The following is a 22,797-nucleotide window of genomic DNA, read 5'->3' on the forward strand; positions in this document are numbered from 1 at the left end:
GGCGGGACTTCTCATCATAGCCGACACCCAGCCAAATGCAAAATCAGACTCAATAAATATCTTCTCCTCGGTGACATCTCTCTGCCACATCCCTACTCCCCCCTCCACCTCCCCCTCCACCACCTCCTCCTCCTCCCCCACTGTTTGAACCCTTGCGACTCTTTAACAGCAGGCTGGAGTATACTGAGCTGCCACCGCTGGTCCTTTTGATTAGGCCTTGTTAATAGAGAAGATACATTCAGTTCTGAAGCCATTTCAGGGAGGCTGCTGCTGCTGCTGCTGCTGCAACTGCACCGGGACGCTTGCTCCCTTTATAGGGAAGAGGAGGAACTGGACTTTTCCGCCTCTATTGTTTTACCAGTGGCCAAGGAAGCAGTCGTAACCTGTCTGAGGCTTCTGACTAGCCAGGATGAAAACCTCGAGCGGTTCGTGGATGAGACCCAGGAGGTCAATAAAAAGATGGGAATGTTTTTAATGTCTCCGACGGAGCCCATCGCTGGTCCACATAGACAGGAAGTATCCATGATATTTAAATTTCCTTTTTTGTCTTTCCCATGTGTCTGTGTGTGTGTCTGTGTGTGTGAGGGGTGAAAGTTGGGGGTTGTCTGATATGTCCCATCTCTGGAGGACCTGTCCTGAACTTGTCCTAAATCATCAATGTCTGGCTCGGTGTGTGTGCCTACCCCATGATCCCACGGAATGCATCCTCCTTTGCAGACACACAGAATCAAAGTTGTGGCGATCGCTAAACACAGTGTTACTTGGAAAAATGATATCCCCCATTGGGAGAGGCCTGTTTACGATGTTCAGGCAAAATCAAAGTGAGGAGACGAAGTGTTCTGGAGAAGGTCGCTTGCGAGAGGAAGGCCATGCGATGAAGAGGAGATAAAGAAGAAGGGGCCCATGGGAAGGAGGAAGGACGTCAGACGATCACACACACCGGCGTAAACAGTGTAAACACAGGCCATGGGATCCTTCCAGCTCGCGCCGGCATGCTCCTTGTTTACCCACGGATCTGGGTGCTCTGGGAGGGAAGATCATAGAGGGAGCGCAAGCAAATATTTACAAAACCCTGCACAGATTCTGCGCCTGTTTTGTGTGATTTGGTTAAAGTCAGTGCTGAAATCAGTATTCCTCCAGGGCACACAGAACTGGGATTCAGCAGGCAGATGGTTGGACCGGGGCCAGCAAGGGGGAGGGGTGTGTGGGCTTGCTGGGGAGGGGCCTGATGTGGGTGCAGTCTGTGCAGGTAAAAGGAGGAGCATAGTAGTGTCTGTATATGTATCAGGTAGTGTCTGTATATGTACATGGACATTCACAGTCAGTGAATGGACCATGCCCAAAAGGCACATGTAAATGTGTAAGATAGATAACGAACACACACACACACACACACAGAGAGAGAGAGAGAGAGAGAGAGTTTTTAAGCATAATTCAATGTCTACTTTTACCTACATAATTCCAACATGCTATAGTAATGTAGAATGTATGCGCATATAATGCTTCAAATATGTGAAATAATAATGCATGACACTTTTTTCTGCACAGGCAAAGCATACGCACATACACACAAAGAATACTGTACCTGAGCAGGTACAAAAGGTTTGCTGAGGCATCACACCACATCACTCATGACCACATGAAAGCAAACAGGCTATTGATTTGAGTCTCTTCTTTCACTTAAGAAAGTGAATGTTTCGATGTAATCAGAACTTGAAGGTAAACATCTACGTCTTGTCTTTCTGTAACTGATACACCCAAATAACATGGTAAATAAAAAAAGTTAACCAATGTGGCTGTAGTAGAAAGTTGTTTCAGTCAGTAGCTGTTATGGCTCATGGCTCTGGATGTTTGAACATTCAACAAATAAGCAACAAATTGGATACAATTAGGGTTAGGGATTGTGTATCTACAGTAGTGAAATAAGTTTGCCTGGAAGCCAGCCCGGATTTATCCAACCCACAAAATTAAGTCTGGCCACGCCAGGCTAGAAATAAGGGTCTTAAATGTAAACACAGCACTGTTGCATTCAGCATGCCACTATGAGAGATGACAAATGTATGGTGAGAATTCCACCACCCCATAACAGGGTATCCACACAATTCCACCTCCCCATAACAGGGTATCCACACAATTCCACCACCTCATAACAGGGTATCCACACAATTCCACCTCCCCATAACAGGGTATCCACACAATTCCACCTCCCCATAACAGGGTATCCACACAATTCCACCGCCTCATAACAGGGTATCCACACAATTCCACCACCCCATAACAGGGTCAATTCCACCGCCCCATAACAGGGTATCCACACAAGCAGCAGGGAGCGCTAGGCACCAAGTGAGAGAGACATTTGTATTGATTGACACATCTAAAAAATAAGATCTAATCAGAATTCTAACAACCGACCCTCTGAGTTATATTGTGAGCATTTTCTCAGAAAACACCTGCATCTAATATTTTGCAAGAGTTTCTCAAAACAAAAACAAATGTTGCCACAAATGGACATAATATAAATCATATAAATCATAGCACAAATGTTCAATGTATCAAAATCACCATAAATATTCATTTGCCACCAAATATAACATAAGTTTATAAATCAGAATAAATCAGAAATAGGGCACTACCTCCAAGAATGCTCCAGTTTTCAGTCAATGTATCTTGAAGATCATACACAAAATCTGAACTGCAGGCTGGTTTGTGACATATTTTTTAAAATAGTCATTCTCATATTTAAAACTGTCCTTAACTCAGACAACTCATACTTCAATTTACAATGTGGAATTACATTTTAATTTAAATCCAGTAAAGTGCTTAAAATAGTACATCCCATTAATCACACTAGTTTGCCTCCAGTCAGACAGTAACCATAAGTGACTCAGGCTGCCTGCATCTATAAAGCGTGGCCAATATTTCCCGGTAGGTATGAGTCAGGTTCTGGTAGGGACAGGCTGGGAATGAGGGGAGGTGAAGATGAGAAAGAAGGGAAAAGGAACTCGTCTCTCTGAACACACAAACAAAATGCCATTCGATGCTCCTTAATCCATCTTTTCACTGAAGGCCAATCTGTCAAATTGGCTTGAGAGTGAGCGTGGTAAAGCTCTGTGCAGTAATAGCACCTGGGAATTCTGGAGTTTCCACTCGAAGAGGAAGCGAAATCAATCAGCATGCATCGGCTTCACACTCGGCTGGCTCTGAGCATTTCCAATGCCCAGACTGCTAGTTATACTTTAAACTATGTGGGGGTGGTATAAGGCACCCAAACAGAAACCACACACACACACAATTCCCGCTCTCCCTCCAATACACGTACACACTCACTTCATTTACACAGACTCACACACATAAATGTATGTGTGCACAACTGGCCTCACACTCCCACAAACAGCCGCCTGTTTACTGTTTACCACTCTGCATTGATGTGATCGGACACAGGGGCTGATGGCACAGGGGACGGAGCTTGTTTGATGTGTGGGGATGGTGCGCTGGTGGAGAGGTGGGGGAGGCTGGCGGTGGGGGGGTGGTGTGTGGAGGGGTGGCTGTGAGCTGTGCGCTTGATTACAGGCTGGACGGGGCCTCCTGACCCCACAGCGGGGCAGCCGACACCTCTGACCCCGGCCACAGCAGGCCCTGACACAGGCTCAATGCCTCCTCCAATAACACGACAGGATGAAAGAAGACCAGGCCAATGCACAACTTTCTCGTCACACTTCCTCTGTGCACCAGCTACAAGGGCACACTCACACCACCTGGGCTAATTCAAAAGTGCTGGCCATATAGCGACCGCATTCATAGCTGTGCAGGAATGTGTGCACAATGTTATGGTTACATGCAGTCTTAGGTAAAGATGGCATGTGTGCAAGCCTCATAAAAAAAAGCTGAATTCATAAAAACAACCTTTGAATTACATTAATTTAAATTAGAAATTAATGTTAAATTAACTCTAAAGTATTCTTTTTTTTCTGGTGAAGAATAGCAGGAAGTGCTTATTTGACATATTGTTCAGCAATCTATATAAGTTAAATAGATCAGCTAATATGACAAAAAGATGGGAAAATACACTTTTTTCATCTAATCAGATAGCTTCTTTGCATTATGGTATTATGGTATTATCTAAACTCTACATGTGACAATGAGAATTGCTGTGAAGTCATTCTTAGAAGTTAGGCTGGCTTTAAACCCATATAGCTAGAGAACATTTCAGCCCCAAAGATAACTCTTTGGACATGTGAGAGTTTGTATGTAAACAGGTCCTCCAAAGGTCTGGGTCAGGCCAATATTGAACTAGCTATTAATCTTGAGCTGTGACAACAGAGAAACATTGGCTTGTTTTGGATATCCTGTGCACAACAATGGAAAACAATCACTTGTATAGATTGCAAGTTGTTTCATCTGTAATGCAGGGAATACTCATTATAGCAAGGAGCTATAATGATTTGACAAATATATTTTATAGGGAGTTAAAACTGGAGAGGTATTGATAATGTTAATTTGAGTGTAGGGTGAGTGTTTGTTACCTATGAGTCTAAATGTGCATTAAAAAATTCGAAAATGTGTGTGTGTGTGTCTGTGTGTCTGTGTGTCAAGCCGTAGATGCTGAGACAAGCTTTGTTCACAAATCATGCTTCAAAAAACTCCTCTACCTGGCTGACCTGTCAAATTCCCCCACTGGCCCGCTCCCCTGGCAGAGGGAAGATCATTTTAATTTAATAACAGCATGTCTCGCCTTTCTGCCGGGGCTGCAGTAAATCACCAGATCACAGGGCAGGCAAGCAAGTGGTGTTACACACTAAACCATCCCCCCAAGACACTTTCCTCTAACATCACCTGTCTCCCTCCAATCAAAGGGCAGAGAAAATGATCACTCATCTTGGACCTCCCCCTTAGTCTGAATCTCACTCTCTTTTTCTGAGGTTTGATGAATGGCATCCTTTTTTCAAAGATTTAATTGCATGCTCTTTTCATCTTAATTTGATATTTGTTTCCTGTCGTTTATTCGGCTGTGGCTGCGAGCGTCAGAGCTATAATTTCAGATCTCAGGAGTTGTCAGGACAGCAGCAGGTGGAATCTGAGCTGTGGCCTATGCCAATCCAAAGTAGAGGACACACACATATACACAGACGTGTGCATGTGGTAAAAGACGTGACTATATTTAGTCCTGCATTTCCTCACCTTTGGTTAAAAGGTGAATGCACTTGAGTCTCTCTCTCTATCTCTCTCTCTCTCCCTCTGTCTCCCCCAAACAACAAAATCAATGGTGTATTTACATATAAAAAACCTTTACTGATTAGAATTCAGTCACCTTAATGACATAAATGCTACAATTCATTATGGTTTGCAATTATCAATAACAGTGTGTTACTCTTGAAGGGGCAAAAGAAATTCCTCTCTCCAGATTGAATTTCATCTACCATTCTCAGATTAGCAGTTCAAACATACCATGATAAATTATGCCATGTATAGATATATTTCTGCTCGTTCAAGGTTATATAACATGCAAAATGCAGAAGCTGAGCGTGAGAGACAACTAAATTCAGGTCATAGCACAGCAGGAAAGCTTCCTTTTCATGTGAGATCCAGAGGGGTCACCACTGTGAACTCATTAGAACAGAAATGCAAATGTTCTTTTTCTTAAAATATACTTTTTCACATTTTAAAGTTTCCTCTTATTTCCCATTTAGCTTTGACAGTATAGTGAGATTAACAAGCATGGCTGGTGCCAACGAAGCCTTACCCCTCAAAGGTTCACAACATTTTGTTTTGTTTGTTGGTTTAAACATAAAATAGTCTATTGCATATTAAGGTGGTGCTAAAGTGCTGTGAATAAATGAATAGTGTCTAAAGAATGGATGGATTTCTACAGCCATTTCTGTTTTTTAACTTTAATTCTGGAATGCCTATTGTAATTTCCATTAGATAAATGTTATTCAGTTGAAGTCTTCGGGTTGAATAAAAACCAACAACAAATAACATAGCCTATAGCCTACTCTGCTCACACATGTGTAGTCTATTAAAATAAACTAAAGACTTTTGTCCTCAGTCATGAAATTAGTGCTAAGTGAACACTTGAACGCTACTGCTAAATAAACATTTGAAACGCTTCCGTTTTATAAACTTTTGACGATAAAAAAAACGGAGAAAACTGCATTTGCTATAGAATTTTGGATGACAAAACACAATAAAGGTTAAATACATGGGCTATATTTAGCATGTCTTTTTTATGGTGACATAATTTATTCGAATAACACCATATTCATTAATGACCAAAAGTAGGCCTATATTTTGTCTAATTTGTGACGAATGTGAAGCATGAGTAGGCCTTGTGTGTGTGTGGCTTTCCGCTACACTCTGGAATGCGGCCAGTCTCGGCTCTTTTGAATCCACATTCGGATCCAAATCTAAAGCCTTTGATCTTTTTCGCTGTCTCCTTACCCGGAAGAGAACCCTTGCTTTCCCTCTCAGCTGGGATGAACGCACACGTGGAAATGTTGGCCCGTCTCCATCCTCATACCAAATTTAGTCATACAAAGGCGAAGGAGAGCGAGGGGGGAAACCGGGGATGAAAGAACCAGCCGCTCGAAGATCAAAGGCAGCCGCGGCTCCTCCCGCTAACCCCACCTCCGTGCTTTATAAAGATCTGCCTCCTACTCCAAAGTTATTCTCACGCAATCTCTCCACAGCAAGCCGCAGAAACACACTCCCTCATGTTTTTCTCCCTTTTTGTTTTCACCATACATTTTTGTCTTGAGGGAGACCCATATTTATTTACATTTCAACCTAGGACTATTGTTTAGCCTAATCGTTAGTGTTTCAATTACAACTAACGTTACTTTTAGAAAGGCATAATAAATGAGAGATTTATTTCATAGATTGCTGTTTAACTTGGCAATTTAAAACATCTGGGTCATTCACAATCTTCATGGTGGTCGCTGTTTGGTGGCTTTGGCGTCAAAGTAGCCTAATTTGAGCACCTTTTGCAGTGATGTAACAGTTGACAACACCGTGTAAAATATTTCACGTGCTGAATATCAGTAAGCCTATGTTTGTGTAGCCTACGTGCAAATGAATATCCTTGCTGAATGTTGTGACCCCGTCTGTGTGTTTAGTTTTCATGTCCTACAATTGTCGAGCAATTGTGCAAATCAGTCATGTTTTATTTCAGACAAAAGACAATGCGATGGGAGGCCAATGTAGGCTACATAACCTATCCATCAGAACGATGTTTAGTCCAAATATTTGCAATGTAGGCTAAGCATAAAAATAGTGTGGGCCTACATTTCTATAATACAGATTCGATAGTTACCCTCAAGCTGGAAATATTTTAGAATAGGCCTACTGTCTTAAACATATATATTCGATTTTATCCAACAATAACAATTCAGATTGGATAGAGAAAACATAATGTCTCCAACACGTCTCTCACCATCTCCTAACTAAGGTAAGGTGTCCTAAACTAACCATAAACTACCTTCTTTTATAACACAAGCCGCTACAATTGCTAAACAATCCGGGTAACTTGGAGGTCCCAATTAAAGCGAACGCGACTTTTGAAGGGATAGCTTGAAGTTTTCTTCAACGTTATGCTATAGGCCTTTTCTTAAGATGGCATTGAAAGTATTACTAAGTTTTATCAAGCTAGCCCCTTCATAAAAAAACAATCTGTGTTTTAGACAAATTAATTGATCACGTGCTACGCTACTGATCAAAACAAGCGATCTCAACGCACTACTCACACTGAACACCTAATTCAGACGCTCTATCTCAACACCTCGTAGGCTATACAAAGTTGTAGCGGAGCTCTGAAAACTTCCACCTTCTATTTTCATCAGTAGAGTGAGTCTGTAGATTGGTGTCAGCTTCGACACTGCATCCCCGCCTCTCTTCCTGTCTACCCATTTGTGAGCTGTATAAATCTCTCTCTCCCTCTCTTTCCCTCTCTCTCAGGAGTGTCAATCGGTGTGGTGTCAATCACAGCGGCGGCTTCTCTTTCATCTTTACGCTCGCAGTCACTGCAAGGAAGAGAACGGAGAGAGGAGGGGGAGGAGAGCTAGCTACTTTACAAACACATCTACAGCCGCTACATTACTCGTGGAGCGGCGCTCCAGTTTGGAACTCGGGTCCACAGCGCTTTACTCACGATAACTTAACCATTTTATAGCTTTATTACTGTTAAATGAACACGTTCAGATATGTATTCCGAATCTAGAAGAAGAAATGAACACTCGGCGAGTTATATTTAAAACACAGAGCACGCGCGTGAGTTTGTTACCTTTGTAGCGAATCCACGATTTTCGACTTTCTTTTCTTGTTTTTCTTATCTTAGTTACTTTTATCTCTTTTTCATTTTTCACAAGAGGACAGCTACTGGCTCCGAGGCTGAGAACGGGGAACTACACGAGACATCATTTCATGCGATTTTTGTTTAATTTTACCACGGGACCGTCAAGGGAGCAATTCAGTTTGTTTTCTTCCGCTTATTTATAAGGCACGTCTGAAGTCTAACTTTTGCCATTTTTAAAGAGCCAAACAGGAGTGTGTCACACTCGGAGCGCACACAAAATATCCGCTTGTAGCGATAACTTTTTTAATTTTCTTATTTTGGACTCCTAATAATTTGAAGAATCCACATAGCCTACAATTCAAACATCATAGCAAGCCAGCCGCACTCCTGTTGCTTTAGCCAAAACACAGGCAGCGTGTTTGCACGCCTTGTAATCACGCTAGGCTTAAAGCATAGATTGTATAACCTCTTTCTGGAATCTCTCAACTTTAAGTTTCGGGATTTTGAACCCCATTCGAACTGTGTGGGTGCTTGAATAAATCAAAATGCCACAGTTAGCCGGTGGAGGAGGCGGCGGGGACCCGGAGCTCTGCGCCACCGACGAAATGATTCCCTTCAAAGACGAAGGAGACCCACAGAAAGAACAGATATTCGCAGAGATTAACCACTCGGAAGAAGAAGGGGACTTGGCAGAAATCAAGTCCTCTTTAGTCAATGAGACGGAGATAAGCCCAAACAGCAACAGTCATGATGTGAGTAGGCTACTCTTTTCTTGCAATAAAACAATCGGTGTGTTTTATGTAGAATGTGAAATGTATGGCTCTGGCGACACAGGTGCGTCTTCATTTTTTAAAATTAATAATTGAGTAATAAACAGCAAGGCAAGACTAAATGCATAATTTCTTTAAACATAATTTATTGTTATTGTTATTTTATTAGCCTATTTATTATTATTTATTTATTATTATTATTATTATTATTATTATTATTAGTTGTAGTAGTATTATCAGCGTGCAAAAGGTTAGCCTTTTATATATATATATATATATATATATATATACACTAGGCCTATACAGTAAATCACTCTGTATAACCTTCGATGGATAAACTCAGAACCACATCAATTGCCAACTATAGAGGAATTTGTGATTTATTGAATGGGAAATCGTTGTTGCGTTTAGCTCTAGTTTTGCAGTATGAGCGAAACACTAATGTTAATTTAGAAAAATAAAATGATCTGGTTCATTCCAAAAGACATTTTTATGAAACGTAATGGGATATCTTTAATTTAGGCCTGCCAAACAAAAGACGTTTTTCTTTTTTGCAGATAAGCTTGTTGTCGTTTTAAGATATGTTTTACAACTTGAAATTATTATTTGGTCATATAACATTCTAGATATGCATTTTTTGCTTTTGGCACATTATTGACAAGTTCCAAAAGTGTCTTTGATCCACCTGGATATATGTTTATAATGTTCAAACGAAAATGCAATGAGTAGGGAAACCAATTCAGCTTCCATTGAAAGAAAATTGTACTGTCTTAAGTGTACTTTAATCATTATTTTGCAGCATCAAATTTCTTGCACTGGAACAGAATATATTCATCTGAAATATGTTATTGCCATTGCATTTTATATAGTGCACCAGCTCTTTTGTGACTTTGTTTTTGTTAGTGTTACTTTAGATGGAAAGCAGGGACCCACCCTAATTTGCCATTAAGCAGTGTTAATGAAACATGGTCCTCTTCCACATCTCCTGCACATACTGACACAAAGGAAAATGAAATGAAGGGCTGGATGTTAATTGGGAATCCAGTGAAGTTGCCTGACTCTGCTGCAAGGCACCCTAAGGGAGCTGAACTCTAGGTCTTTTTTAACCAATTCTGTTTTAAGGGAGAAGGAGGAGGAGGTCTGTGGGTATGTCTTTAGATTTGGTGGCTTTCAGAACCACCGTATTCTGCAAAGTATTGTTTACCGTTGTACTGTTAGAAATGTTATTAGCAATGAACCCAGCAACAAACTCAGCAGGTTACGAGCTATTCGTTTATGACCAAATTTCTGAAAGAATATATAGCCTGCACATTAAATTAATCTCAGCAATTTAGATGTGATAATAATATATAGTAGTCATTTGGATGCCATAATGCTCATTCTACCCTCTTTCTTAGTCTCTCACTCAATCCTGTAATTTCATTATTTGTCTAAAAACAATAATTAGTTCCATAATGGTTAACAATGGTCTTAGCCTTTAACTCTCCTATTACTTCTTCACAGACAGGTAGACAGTCCCAGATACCCCAAGACTCATACCATGAAAAGCACAGAGATCTTTCAGATGATGGTAAGTGACTGTGCCTATGCCATATTTTAATTAGCCTTGATTTATGTGTTTTGTTTCATTGTAGAAAATGCCAAATAATTGTGAAAAAGCCTTTCAAACATTCAACATTCTGGATTGGTATTTCACATTGAGTTATTGTTGCAGTAGGTCATTATATTGAAGCCACGGAAGCATTTAAAATGTGTTTAAATCATGTATTCCATTTTTGTTTCAAAACTGGATTTAATATATAGAAAAGATCAGATCAGATCATAAAATGGTAAAGCGCAATAGCATATCATTGCCTACCCATTAACCATTGCTTCCTTAGTTAGTATTTTCATGCCAAGGCTTTTCCTTGCTTTAGCTATCTAACTGTAGAGGTCAGGACATGTGCCATCAGGGTCAGCCAGCGGACTCAGCCCCGTCCCCGTCACAACATGCCCCCCTCACGCGTAAGCTCAGCCACTATCGTCACTGACAACATGTTGCTGTGGTGTTCACTTGATTTTACTCTGACCACCCTCCCCACACACACACACACACCCTGCAACCCTCTGACACCGAGCCGGGGCACAATAGCACTGACGTGAAGTGTGTCGCCTCCTTTTGTGCTCATGTTTCTGTGGATATACCCCCACCTTTCTTAGACTCCAAACACCTCACCCGTCTGTGTGCCGTCAATGCCCCTCCAGTTCTCACTGCTGTAGAGAGGGGCTATCTGAGACGCGCGTGGCAGCCCCTTTACAGGCGAGGGCCCAGTGAGCTCTCCGTCCTGAGGAGCATGCTGCACTCTGATGGCAGACGACAGCAAACAGTGGGGGCGCCTCATGTTTTGACACGAGTCTGTGTTGCCCTTAATTGTGGCTAATTGGCACGTAGGGGCTCCATTGTTCCCATTGAATGTCATCGGCCTCCTCCCATGAAGCGAGACAAGGTCACAAACAAAAGGCATAGTGAAACGGGTCAAATTAATTCAGTGTAATCGTACTACTTAACTAAGTTTCCCTGGCATTTATAAGAAAACTTTTAAATAAACTCATAATAAGAAACTCTTTAGTATGTGGTCTGTTTGTCCCTTTTAACATTAAAGTAATACAAACAAGCTAGCTTCATCATGCTAGTTTTTTTCAGTGGTTAATTTCCCTTGTATTAGCATGGTTCACTTGTAGCAAAATGTCTACATGTAATGGTTGAATTTATATGCATAGATGTTATGTGACATTTCTATAGCTTTAGGTGAGTGTCCCTGAAACCTATCGCTTATGAATGGCTCATCTGTCACCCTTTACAGGCAAGCATCAAGACATGTACAACAAAGGGCACCCATATTCTGGCTATCCAGGCTACATCATGATGAACATGAACAATGACTCGTACATGAACAACGGCTCACTCTCACCACCCATGGCCAGAACGGTGAGTTATGTTACTTCTTGCTGCACTCCTGATTTCCCCATTCATATGGCTTTACAGATGCAGTGTGCTCTATGTCTCCCATCTTAGTTCAGGGTCAAGTTTTCAGTAGGGTTTCTACCCACCCATAGCTCATGTTGTGATTTTTTTGATGGTCACTTTTTAATTGGATGCTGGACATTGCTGTACGTTCTTACATGGTATCTCCTATCTCACAGGTCGTATGTGTTCGCTCTTATTATTGCATAGGGAACGCGCAAATTGCAAAACATAAACCGAAATTATCAGACACAAAGCCATGGCGTGTTAAATTGCACACCATCTCCTTCACATCTCTGAAAAGGAGTTTATACAGTCAGCATTAGGCTTTGCTTGTGTGTATTGAGACAAAAAGACATTCTGTGCTGGATCCTCTGGTCCTCACAGTCCTACTTCTCCATCTGTCCTGTTTGCAAATTTCAAAAAGAGACAGACAATGTAAAAAAGGAGCCAGTGGACACGCTAGCAGCTGCCCACCCTAATCCTGTTTGGTGGTTTTTGTGTGAGGAAGACACCCTGTCTGGATATGGCCGGCTGCCTCTCGGAGCCAGCAGGCTGTGGCTGCAGCTCAGGCCTGCCTGTGGAGCATAGAGAGCGCACTCATCACATGCATTGTTCAGGGTGCGAAAGCCCCTCGCTAGCGTCTGCTGCGCTGCCGCCCGTGTCTGCTCGCTGCCGCCCGTGTCTGCACCCGGTGCTGGAGTTAACACAGGTGGCTGTCGCCATGCCTGGACGTGAAAAATCGCAGACAATCACCAAACCTCAGCAAAGCTAGTTCTGCTCCAATGTCACTGGGATGATGTGTTTAGAAGGCAGTGGGATAGTCCTCAGACCATCAGTTGGATTTGATGTCATTAAGTTGAAAGCGTGAGACCAGTGTGAAAACGTGTGTTTACGGCGTTATTTAGGCATGTGCACTGAGAGAGTTCTGCTCTGATGCTGGCTGATGAGTTAACTACTGTGGGGATTTTACACTCTTTCTTTTAAGCATGTTTTATGTGATATGAGACAGTCTGAAGCATGTTTTTGGGTTAATGAATTATTATTATTAACCATGCCATCTTGTCACTGTGTTCTGCCAGTTCTCAAATGAAACAGTAGTCATCATTTTTATAATCCGCCTGGGCTGTCACTCACTGGGCCGTAGTCTCTCTCTCTCTCTCTCTCTCTCTCTCTCTCTCTCTCTCTCTCTCTCTCTCTCTCTCTCTCTCTCTCTCTCTCTCTCTCTCTCTCTCTCTCTCTCTCTCTCTCTCTCTCTCTCTCTCTCTCTCTCTCTCTCTGTCTGCCTTTCCACACTCTTCCTCACTGCTGTATGGATCAAATATGTGGATAGACACAGTATCTCCGAGGCTTGGGATTGGTTTTCACGGACATCAAAGGCAGCTTCTTTTCCCTCCTCCTCCTCATTACCCCCTCAAGTTTGGATGGATTTCCATTGACCATGACATTCCTGGGCCTGCTTGCCCACCCAGTTGCACTGCTGCTGTTGTTTCTGCTGCTGTTTTCTGACAGGGGTCGCTTTCTGCAGCACAGTTCAGGGTTAGCTCAGAGCCCTGTCCCTCAGCGTCACGGGCCTTGGTGTGACGACGACTACGATTCCGCTGTTTTACCTATCTCGAAACCCGTATTTCATCAATGGTTGGGCTCTAATTAATTGTAAAACAAAGTGGTCTTTTTGTGGAATTGTAGTAACTCTACCTAAAAACAATGTACCCAATCTGTTGGATAAGAAGGGTGGCATGTGTTAATATGTTGTCCCCTGTGTGTGTGTCAGCTGTAGGAGGTCGTGCGAGGTTTTACTTTCACATATTGGACTGTTTAAAGTGTGTGCGATTGTTTGCCTCTCTGTTTGCTGGTTGCCGCCTGGTCACTACCAAAGTCTGCGTGCACTGCCGTCTCGCATTTCTTGAAGCAGTCTGTGGACCAACGTTCAACATCCAACATCCAGCCTTTAGGCTCTAGCTGTTAATGCACTCCAGAGGCAAACATGCATGTAGTAGTGCTGTTGTTGTGGTGTCTGCGGACTGTGTGTACCCTAAGGAGGCCTCTAACACTGGACGCTCTTCTAAACCGTGTTAAACCGAGCTGGCGTGATGCATTGCTCAGCAGGACTGTTGAGTACTCATGATAAGACCTGTTATTGAAGTTGACCCCTAATATCCTATTAAAACATTGTCCAGTTGCATTTAGCCTATTGTTTGGAAATATACTTTTACTGTGTTTGACTATCTTCACAGTAGTGGCTTTTTGGTGTCAAAAAGTATTTTGAGTTTGACACAGTCCAGTGTCAGGTATGGAGAGTTGTGTTCTGGTCGGCCAGCCAGCCCATACAGTGTGTTGGCCTTCGGTGTCGAGTGTAAATGGGTCTGCTGGTGAAGATTTAAAGCAGGTTTTTGGCACTGGTGTGGTCCCTGCCCCTTCAGTCTCCCTTCCCCCAGCGCCAGGGCCCAGTGGCCATAAAGCTGTGGGGAGAAACTCCCGCTTCTCTTTGATGTGGGACGTGACGGATCTCCTGCACCGTGCGGATGTGCCATGGAATCACAAGCCCCACAAACCCAGGCTTACTAACAGGATTTAACCCAACACTGCCTGGGCTTGTGTGTGTGTCTCCACCTTCCTGGGCTCGTGTGTGTGTGTGTGAGGGAACCTCCCAGCAAACCAAAACACAACTTCCCTGTGCTGTATTTGTTAATTGTAGGATTTGTTGTTTCTATCCTGAACATGGCTCAATTCACAACCTCTACTTCTCACTGAGGCAGATTTAAATAAAAATGCACCAGAGAAATAGTATTCACGTTTCAAATGAATACTTCAAATTCATGAATTTCACAAAGTGTGTGTCTGTGTGTGTATGTCCACATGTATGCACTGTTCAATATTTACCTAAGACAAACCGTATCCACCCCTTTGTCCCATACCATACGCACATGAGCTGAGAGGTGGAGGAGGAGGCGGCGGTGTGCTCAGGTCATGTGCATGAGGAGCTCGCCAGCGTGCACAGAGCTCCGTTGTGCTCTCCGTGTGCTGTGCTGTAGCGCGGCGTAACGTTAGGGGACAGCAGCGCCCTCGTGTCATCTGCTCTCCAGCTCCTCCTGATTGCCCACATGCCTGGACCTCACAGGGCGCTCCTGCCCCCAGGCCTTTCAAGTGTTCCAGCACAGCACACCCAGGCCTTATAAACAGCGCCATCGATACCTCATTTGCATCCAACACTGCCATGTTGCAGAAAAGAAACGCCGGCATATTGGATCCATGTGTCCTCTCTCTTCTTGGAAAAGCGACCCCTAACAATGTCTTGAGTTTGGCATTTTTGAAATGTCCTATTCAAGCAAAATACAGCTGAGACATTTTGTATCAGATGGCAACATCAAAGTACTTGGCATCACGATTATGAGGAAAGGGCTTTTTTTCTGAAAGCCACACTTCTTTATGTGGGCTTCTTAATTATTCTTTTGGTTTAGATTTTTTCCCTTCAAGAAAAACCTAGCTGTTAGTATATGGCAGCTGAAGTTGACTGTTCTGTGTGTGTGTGTGTGTGTGTGTGTGTGTGTGTTATACACAGATGTTTAGATCTGCAGATAAATTCCTTCTTTCCGAAACAATATCCTATCAGAATATTGCAAATATTTGCAGAAAGTTTCCAATTAGGAGAGTATTTTCAATCATTTTGTTTTGTCAGTCGGAACTATAGTTCAAACGTGGCCATGCTACGTAGAGTGTGAGTGCAGCCCAGTGTGTTGGTCAGCTGTGGGCTGTGTGTGAGTGCCGCTGTGCCGCTGGCTCCCTCTCCTTCCTGCCCGACCAGCTGCCGGGCTCCCGTCACTCCGCACCCCGAGCGCGACCTCGAGCAGCGGAGCCGCGATGTCATAGTTGTCATCACGCCGGACGTCCTCATTGTGACTGCGTGGTCCCGGGGCTGACCTCCACGACACCCCTGCGGGTGCTCTCCCCAACGCTTGTCGCTGTTGTCTCCATCACAGCGTGGTCCTGCCATCCCAAACACAGCTGCCTCAGATGAAGATGTCATCACGTTCGGGTTTGTTGCTGGAAATGAAGTAGAACGGCAGCGCTCGGATCCCTGAAGTTTTTGCATTTTGAAGAAAACAAACACGTCTTTTAAAGACTCCTTGCTCACAGTTGTTAAAGATTCCTTGCTCGTTGTTTAAGTCAGTCATGTGGTTGTTCACTGAGGTCCTTAAATGTAGATTTTGGGTGGTGAAAGTTTTCGTGGCGATCTGATCAGGGTGTCAGAGAGTGACGGGGTGGCCGCTGGCTTGATGGTGGGGGGTATGCACATGGGGCGCGGTGGCTCTCCTCTCTTCTCTACTTCACAGGGAGGCACAAGCAAGAGGAGTTCTCTCAGAGCCGAGGGTGGAGTGATGATCAATAGCAGCTCTGTTGCAAGAGGTTTTGCCTCTCTCTCCTCTCCTCTCCGCTTCTCTCCTCTTTGCTTCTCTTTCTTACTTGCTCTAGCTCGCTCGCTCACTCTTTTCATATTTTTTTCAGAAGCTCATTATTTTTGCTCTGCTGTGGGTGTGTGAGTAAAGGAGCCTCCCATGCTCTGTGGATCTGACAGTGCTGAAATATTAATGGTCCCTGGTGTAGGAGTTTGGTAAAGGCCCTTACAGTGCTGCAGTACAAAGGGTGCCTTGCCACCAGGCTTTATTAGCCAAGCTGTTAAACGGATAGATGGATACAACTCCTTTTTTCCTTTCACTTTTTTTTTTTTTTTTTTTTTTTTTTTTTTCTTGTACTGTGCACATCAAACCATTTCTTTTCCCCCAGCCTTATTCAAGCTCCTAGATACAGAGATACAGAGGGACTCAATGAGAAACAGTGTTTTTGTTTCTTGAACTCTAGTCGTCTTCATTGCCTTTCATTTGAATTTTCTCTCTCTCTCTCCTTTTCTCTCTTTCTTTCTCTCTTTCTCTGTGACTCTCTGACTCTGTTCCAGCCTGTGAGGGAAGAACGGGAGGGAAGGAGGGAGGGCTTTGCTATCAATTCATTTTGTGTGGTCTGGTCCATAAAAAAACACCCTGTTCTTTGAATGTTAAAAGAGCCTGTCTTTAATTTTTGGGAAACCCATAAACGTTTGTCGCTCCTTTCATATCTGCCCCTGAATTGAAAACAAATGCTGAATTTTTTTTCCCCTTCCCTTTGAACTGCCCAATTACGGAGTTGTGAAAATAAAAATCACTCCGTCGATCTCGCACCCTCTGTTTTCCTGCTCTACACTTCTCTCTTTTTATTCCACTCTTTCCCTTTCCCTTTCTCTTTTCCTCTTTTCTGTCTTTCTCTGTCCCCCACCCCTTTATTTTGCTCCTTCAGTTTTCTCTCTTCCTTTTCACTCCTTTTTTTTCACCCCTCGTCTCTCCCCTTGTTTTTGAAGAAGAGGAGGAGGGGGGGGATCACTGATGTCAAAGTCAAAACCAAGAGCATTAAGAAAACTGGCGAAATGCAATACAGCTGCAATCCGACATGACGCTGGAAAATGGGGCTGAGGAGCAGAGAGGCTCGGCGTATTCCCAGGGCGCGCAACTGCTCGCGGCCTTGGCTTTGATCTCTTCAAAGCCTCCTGCCTCCTACTAGATGGAGAGGCTTGGCTGCTGCTCGTGAGCGAGAGGGAGAGAGAGAGCGGGAGAGGGAAGGAGAGAGAGGGGGAGGGGGGGTGGATTTAGAGAGGGGGAAGGGAGGAGGGTTGTGTGTGTTGGAAGGAGGATGAGGATGGGGAGGGAGGAAAGGAGGCAGGGGGGGGGCTGTAGTCTTTTCCTTTCCAGGCTGAAATCAATCACAGTGCCGGAGCAATTATGTGTAATTCAACGAGGGCTCAGATTAGTGGGTTTGTTACCTGAGCGACTGTGTCTGTAATCTCCGCGACACACCGTCCGTCTCCCCAGCAAAGGAAGGCCGGACCGAGGGGGAGGTGGGGCAGGAGGAAGGGAGGAAAGGAGGGAGGGAGGGAGGGAGGAGGGAGGCAGGCTGAAAATGGAGCCATGCTGCCGTCCAGCAGAGCAGAAAATGGGGACACAAAGGGGTGATTACACTTGCAGATGTCCCCGTGTTTAGCGCGGGGGGCTGTTTTGGTGGCGTGAACACTGAGGTTGCAAGCGAGCTAACGAGGCGCTCCTTTGTGGCGGAGCGTGTGCCCAGAGCCCACCCCCTTGCCGCCCTGTTGCCACCCTTGGCACTGGTGCACACAGTGTCCACCTCTCCCTAGGCGCCCAATTTGCTCTGGCTGGAGAGAGCCCGCAGTGATGGGTGAATGGCCACAGACGAGACGGCCACAAACTCACTAACACGCGTCCACTCTTCCTTCTCCTACTGCAACCCACTCCTCCAAACTTCCTCTTTTTTTTTTCTCTGCTCATTTGTAGGTGAGTTGAGTTTTTGTTTTCTGTTTTTGGAGGACAGCATTTTTAATTGACAGTTTTCCCCTTCTCAGGGGGATTTTTTGTGTTCTCCAGAAAATATTGATTGCTTTCAGACAAAGTTGTGATAATGCGCCTTTTAATTTAGTTTCACTTAAATTTAGTGAAATTTAGCTTTTTGTTCACAATGTTGTCTTAGGTCTGCTATGTGTATGACTTACACTTACTATTCCGTCTTTCAACTTTCTTTCTTTCTTTCTTTCTTTCTTTCTTGTTTCACTTCTCCTTGTTCCTCTGTGCTGTCTGCAGGATTGTGCAGTGAGTGCTGCTCTTAGAGTAGAAGGAGAGCGGCTCTTTGTTTACTCCACGACAGTCACTTGATGCAGGATGATGAAACCCATAAAAATATTCCGCAAGAATGTGTTTGTTCATCTGATCAGGGCTTGTGTGTGCGACTCGTGCCTTTGATCAGCCTCTGCGGTGGCTATTAAAGGCAACTCCGTTTCCCATGGGATATACACATTTAAGAAAATTAGATTTCCAGCTTTGTTAAAGGACTAAGAGGCAAAGATATTGATGGCTGTTAATTTACTAAGAGTCTAGCACCACTGAGCAGGAGCAGGAGCATGCTGAAGTAGTGTGGCTGGTTGGCTCAGTTATACTGGGGTTTTGAGTGATAAAACTGAATTTTAAATGTCAACAGGATTATTTTCATTTTTATCTTTGCTGTGCTGCGACTCATTTCATTATAAACACAACAGCTTTTTCTGTCTAAACTTGTATGGGGAGCTCTCTGTCAACCAGTGGGGGTTTGATTGATTCGGGGGCTGTGGCCACGGGGTGGGGGCTGGGATGGCCTTACCCGCACAGGGGGGGCAGGTGAACCTTTTCATGTCCACCCAAAGCAGGGACATCAGAGGCGAGGCTGCCACTTTGAGTTGCCAGCCATCAAACAATGCATCAAAATATCAAATCGATTCGGCTGGCCCTGAGCCTCAGCCAGATCAAAGCAGCCAAAGAACGTGCTACCATCACAAAAACACACTGCATCCTGGGTAAAAAAAAAAGAGAATGGAAAAGGTGCAAGGTCTCCGGAAGACACAGCATACATGCGCAGAGCGATCCACTTTCGAGACTCTCCATGGCATACCTTGATGCCACGGCTCCTCTTGGGGCCTGTGAGGTGCAGGTGATTCCTCTGATGTGCTGCCCACTCCTGGAGGCATCACGGAGGGGTCACACTGACCTGGATGAGATCACTGCCCTTCCTCTCCCCTTGGGTCTTCTAGAGAAAATAGCAGCCACGATGCTGCATTCTGAGATAAAAACTAATCTGTTCAGCAGGCTGCCCAGCTGCTTAGCCTCAAAAAGAGATCTTGTATATTTACTGCCTTTTATGTTTTGATCTATTTAAGTTTACTGATTATTTGTTCTTGATTATTAAGAAGCAATGTTTCAATTTTCCCTGTCAGCTGGCCATAATTCATGCAAAAGGATTTGGCCTACACAGAAGTTGAATTGGCCTAAAGGTTTGCCCCCCTGCTCCTAACCTTTGTCTTGGATCCAATAGTGAGAGCATGACGTACAATAGAGGCAAGGCCCAGTGCCTACTTCACTCCTGTGTTTGGCCATGTTTGGACACACTCGTTGTGCTGTTTGCATAGAGTCAGACAAAAGCCACAAAAGAGCTCCGACAAAAGTAAGGCAAGGGGGAGGGGACACTCTTGTTGGCGAGTTGATTCTCAAGAGGTTGGTGAAGTGTTCCCCTAGTCATACATGGGAGGAGAATAGCCATTTGTTCACCAGGGATTACCTCCCTCTCACTCTCCATCTCTCTCACTCTGGCTCTGGCGCTTGCTCTTTCACTCTCTCTGTCTCTCTGCATCCTTGGCCACAAAAGCTGAGAACCCTGAAACTGTTTTTTAGTGTGTTGAAAAGCGGTGTCTAACTAGGTAATCCCTTTCAGTGCATAGACGTAGTCCCACATTATTCAACAGCTACTAACATGGTATTGTTGCTTTCTTATTATAAAAGCCATTGACCGAGAAACCCATTAATAGTATTTATTCAGTGAATACGTTATCCCCATCCTAGCTTGTATTGATGCCCTTAAAACTCCTATCAAATTATCACTGCTTTGTAGTACTGTTAACGTGACCAAGTGAAAGCCCGGTCCTCTTTCATCAGTTTTTTTTTTTTCCCAGAGCTTGTAAATGTTTAGTGTGAGCTAGTGCCAGTTCTGAAGCCCCTGCTCCACGCCATTAAGCTCCACCAGAGAGTAGTGCTGGGTATCATTTGTTAAGAGAGAGAGAGAGAGAGGGAGAGAGAGCGCGAGAGAGAGGGTAGCTACTGGGGGAAGTGGACCCCCTTTAGGTGTGAGCTTTCAAAGGTGGTGTGCTGAGGTGAAGAGGCCAAGGCTTGTGTTACAGAGAGGGGTCAAAAGTTCACCCAGGACGCCAGGCAGGTGTCAGGCCTGGAGCTGTGTGGGTTTAGCTGACACTGTGAATGAGCTTGTTGATGGCCTGTTCGCGTTGCAGAATCTCTGAGCAGTGACTGACTGACCTCCAGTGTGCAGCCTGACTGGACCCAGTGTGTCACTGCTGCCTTATTGCTTTATTCTGCTGCCCATTCCCCTGCTGTTTTTTGTTCTTGTAATTTAGCTGCCTAGCCCAATGCCTGACTGTAGTTTCTGCCAAAGCAGAAAGCCTGGTGCCGATGTTTGTGTCTGTGAAACTAGGTCACTACTCGGCATGCCAGGCAGCCTCCATTCATATCCCGTCTTCCTCTCATTTCAAATGTGGTATTTGCGCGTGCGTACACACACACACACACACACACACACACAGAGTCCGCCCTGTCGTCACTTAGCTTGTGAGCATTCCTCCCATGGCAGTGTTTCCAGGGGGAGTCTGTGGGCTGCTGAGAGTAAGCCTCCTGCTCAGGTAGACCCTCACAAAGAGCTGCCAGAGCTCCATTTTCCCATCACCACCAGACTCCAAATCCAGACTGACAGTCTTTCACGTGCACCCTACCTGTGCGAATGCGGAAGCACCTCTATCTAGGCACAGCAGGCAAATCCCCTCATTTCCTCACCATTCACAGATGTATGCATGCGGTTTGGTTCTGGGGTGACTATACAAGCAGTTTTTAAAATGCATGTCTTATCATGCTTTTGTTCCCTTGTCATTGTGCAAGAGTGCTAGATGGGGAGGATAACCAACAGTTGATGACTCTCAGTTCTGTATGGGTTCCATGTTTGTGGAGCAGTTGGTTAGCAGCTCAGTCAGCTAACGGTAAACGCGCACAGTCTGTTTATGCAAAATTGCCAGTTGCCATAAATAGCTTTCACAGAGAGCTGGCAGGCGATTGGAAAGAGACATAAAGCTGCTCAGCATGTTGGCGCTGCTGTATGGGTTCACACAGACCGTCGACCTTCTTCCGTCTTTTGGGGCACTGCATCATCAGTAGCGGTGCTAAACCAGCTGAAGGTATATTTCCATGTAGTGTTTTTTTCCAGGGCTCCAGGTGTGTGGCCTGCAGGGGAGTCATTTGCCATGCTGATCATGTCAAAATGTGGGGCCTGAGCACGAGACCAGAAGGTCGCAGTGTGGATCTCATCTCCTCCCCTCCCCTCCTGTCCCCCTCAAGCACAGGGAGGTGTGTGCCTATGCACTGGAGTTCTGCTCAATGATCCTGCATATAGCAGAGACCATGTGTGTGTGAGAGACCTGGCACATTCTAGAAATTGTTGAGCGTGTGTGTGTGTGAGTGCATGGTAGTCTCCTCACACACTGCTCTGGTCAGTGGGAGTAGTCAGTCCTGCTGGTAGTGCCTCTTCAGTGGAATGTTTGACCTTTCCTCGGTGCTTTGATGTGACCAGCTCCTGCTGTGATGATGAGCCCTGCGCCCGGCCGCAAGGTGAACATGCTGCAGGGGTGCTGAGCGCTCCGCCAAACCTACAGACAACCCATCCACAGCCCTCACATCCCAAACACGACGCCCACACAACCACCACGCAACCTTCTCACAACCTTCACCTCCTTGAATTTCCCCTGGGGATCAATAAAGTATCTATCTATCTATCTATCTATCTGTCTATCTATCTATCTATCTATCTAGCTATCTACCTCTGACGTGGGAAGCAGTCTATACGAGCAAGGGCCAAACTTGGATATAAGAAATTAAATCTGTATTGCAATCTCTTCTCCAGCACCAAAAAAGATCAGAGCGCAATCATGGAGGCGAGAGCAGCAAACAATGCTACTAATGATGTGACACTATTGTGGCATACTGCAAGCCCAATCAAACCAAGGACACATTTATTTATTTAGGCATGCATTTATGTATGCATTTATGTATGTATTTATA

The 22,797-nt window shown here is 44.5% G+C and overlaps 1 protein-coding gene across 9 annotated transcripts in view; it reads left to right on the forward strand.

Annotated features, from left to right (window-relative positions):
• Nucleotides 1-7,954: 7,954 nt before the first annotated feature.
• Nucleotides 7,955-22,797, forward strand: part of lef1 (lymphoid enhancer-binding factor 1) — a 39,518-nt gene continuing 24,675 nt past the window's right edge. For 8 of the 9 annotated variants that reach the window (XM_048255480.1, XM_048255440.1, XM_048255488.1 and 5 more), the window contains exons 1-3: nucleotides 7,955-9,039; nucleotides 10,561-10,627; nucleotides 11,901-12,025. In XM_048255480.1, coding sequence (XP_048111437.1) covers nucleotides 8,833-9,039; nucleotides 10,561-10,627; nucleotides 11,901-12,025 — 399 coding nt within the window. In that variant the 5' untranslated portion in view covers nucleotides 7,955-8,832. The remainder of the gene's footprint in view (nucleotides 9,040-10,560; nucleotides 10,628-11,900; nucleotides 12,026-22,797) is intronic. The other variant, XM_048255462.1, reaches the window with a different exon arrangement.

This window comes from Alosa alosa, chromosome 1 (assembly GCF_017589495.1).
Source record: "Alosa alosa isolate M-15738 ecotype Scorff River chromosome 1, AALO_Geno_1.1, whole genome shotgun sequence".
NCBI classification, from domain to species: domain Eukaryota; kingdom Metazoa; phylum Chordata; class Actinopteri; order Clupeiformes; family Clupeidae; genus Alosa; species Alosa alosa.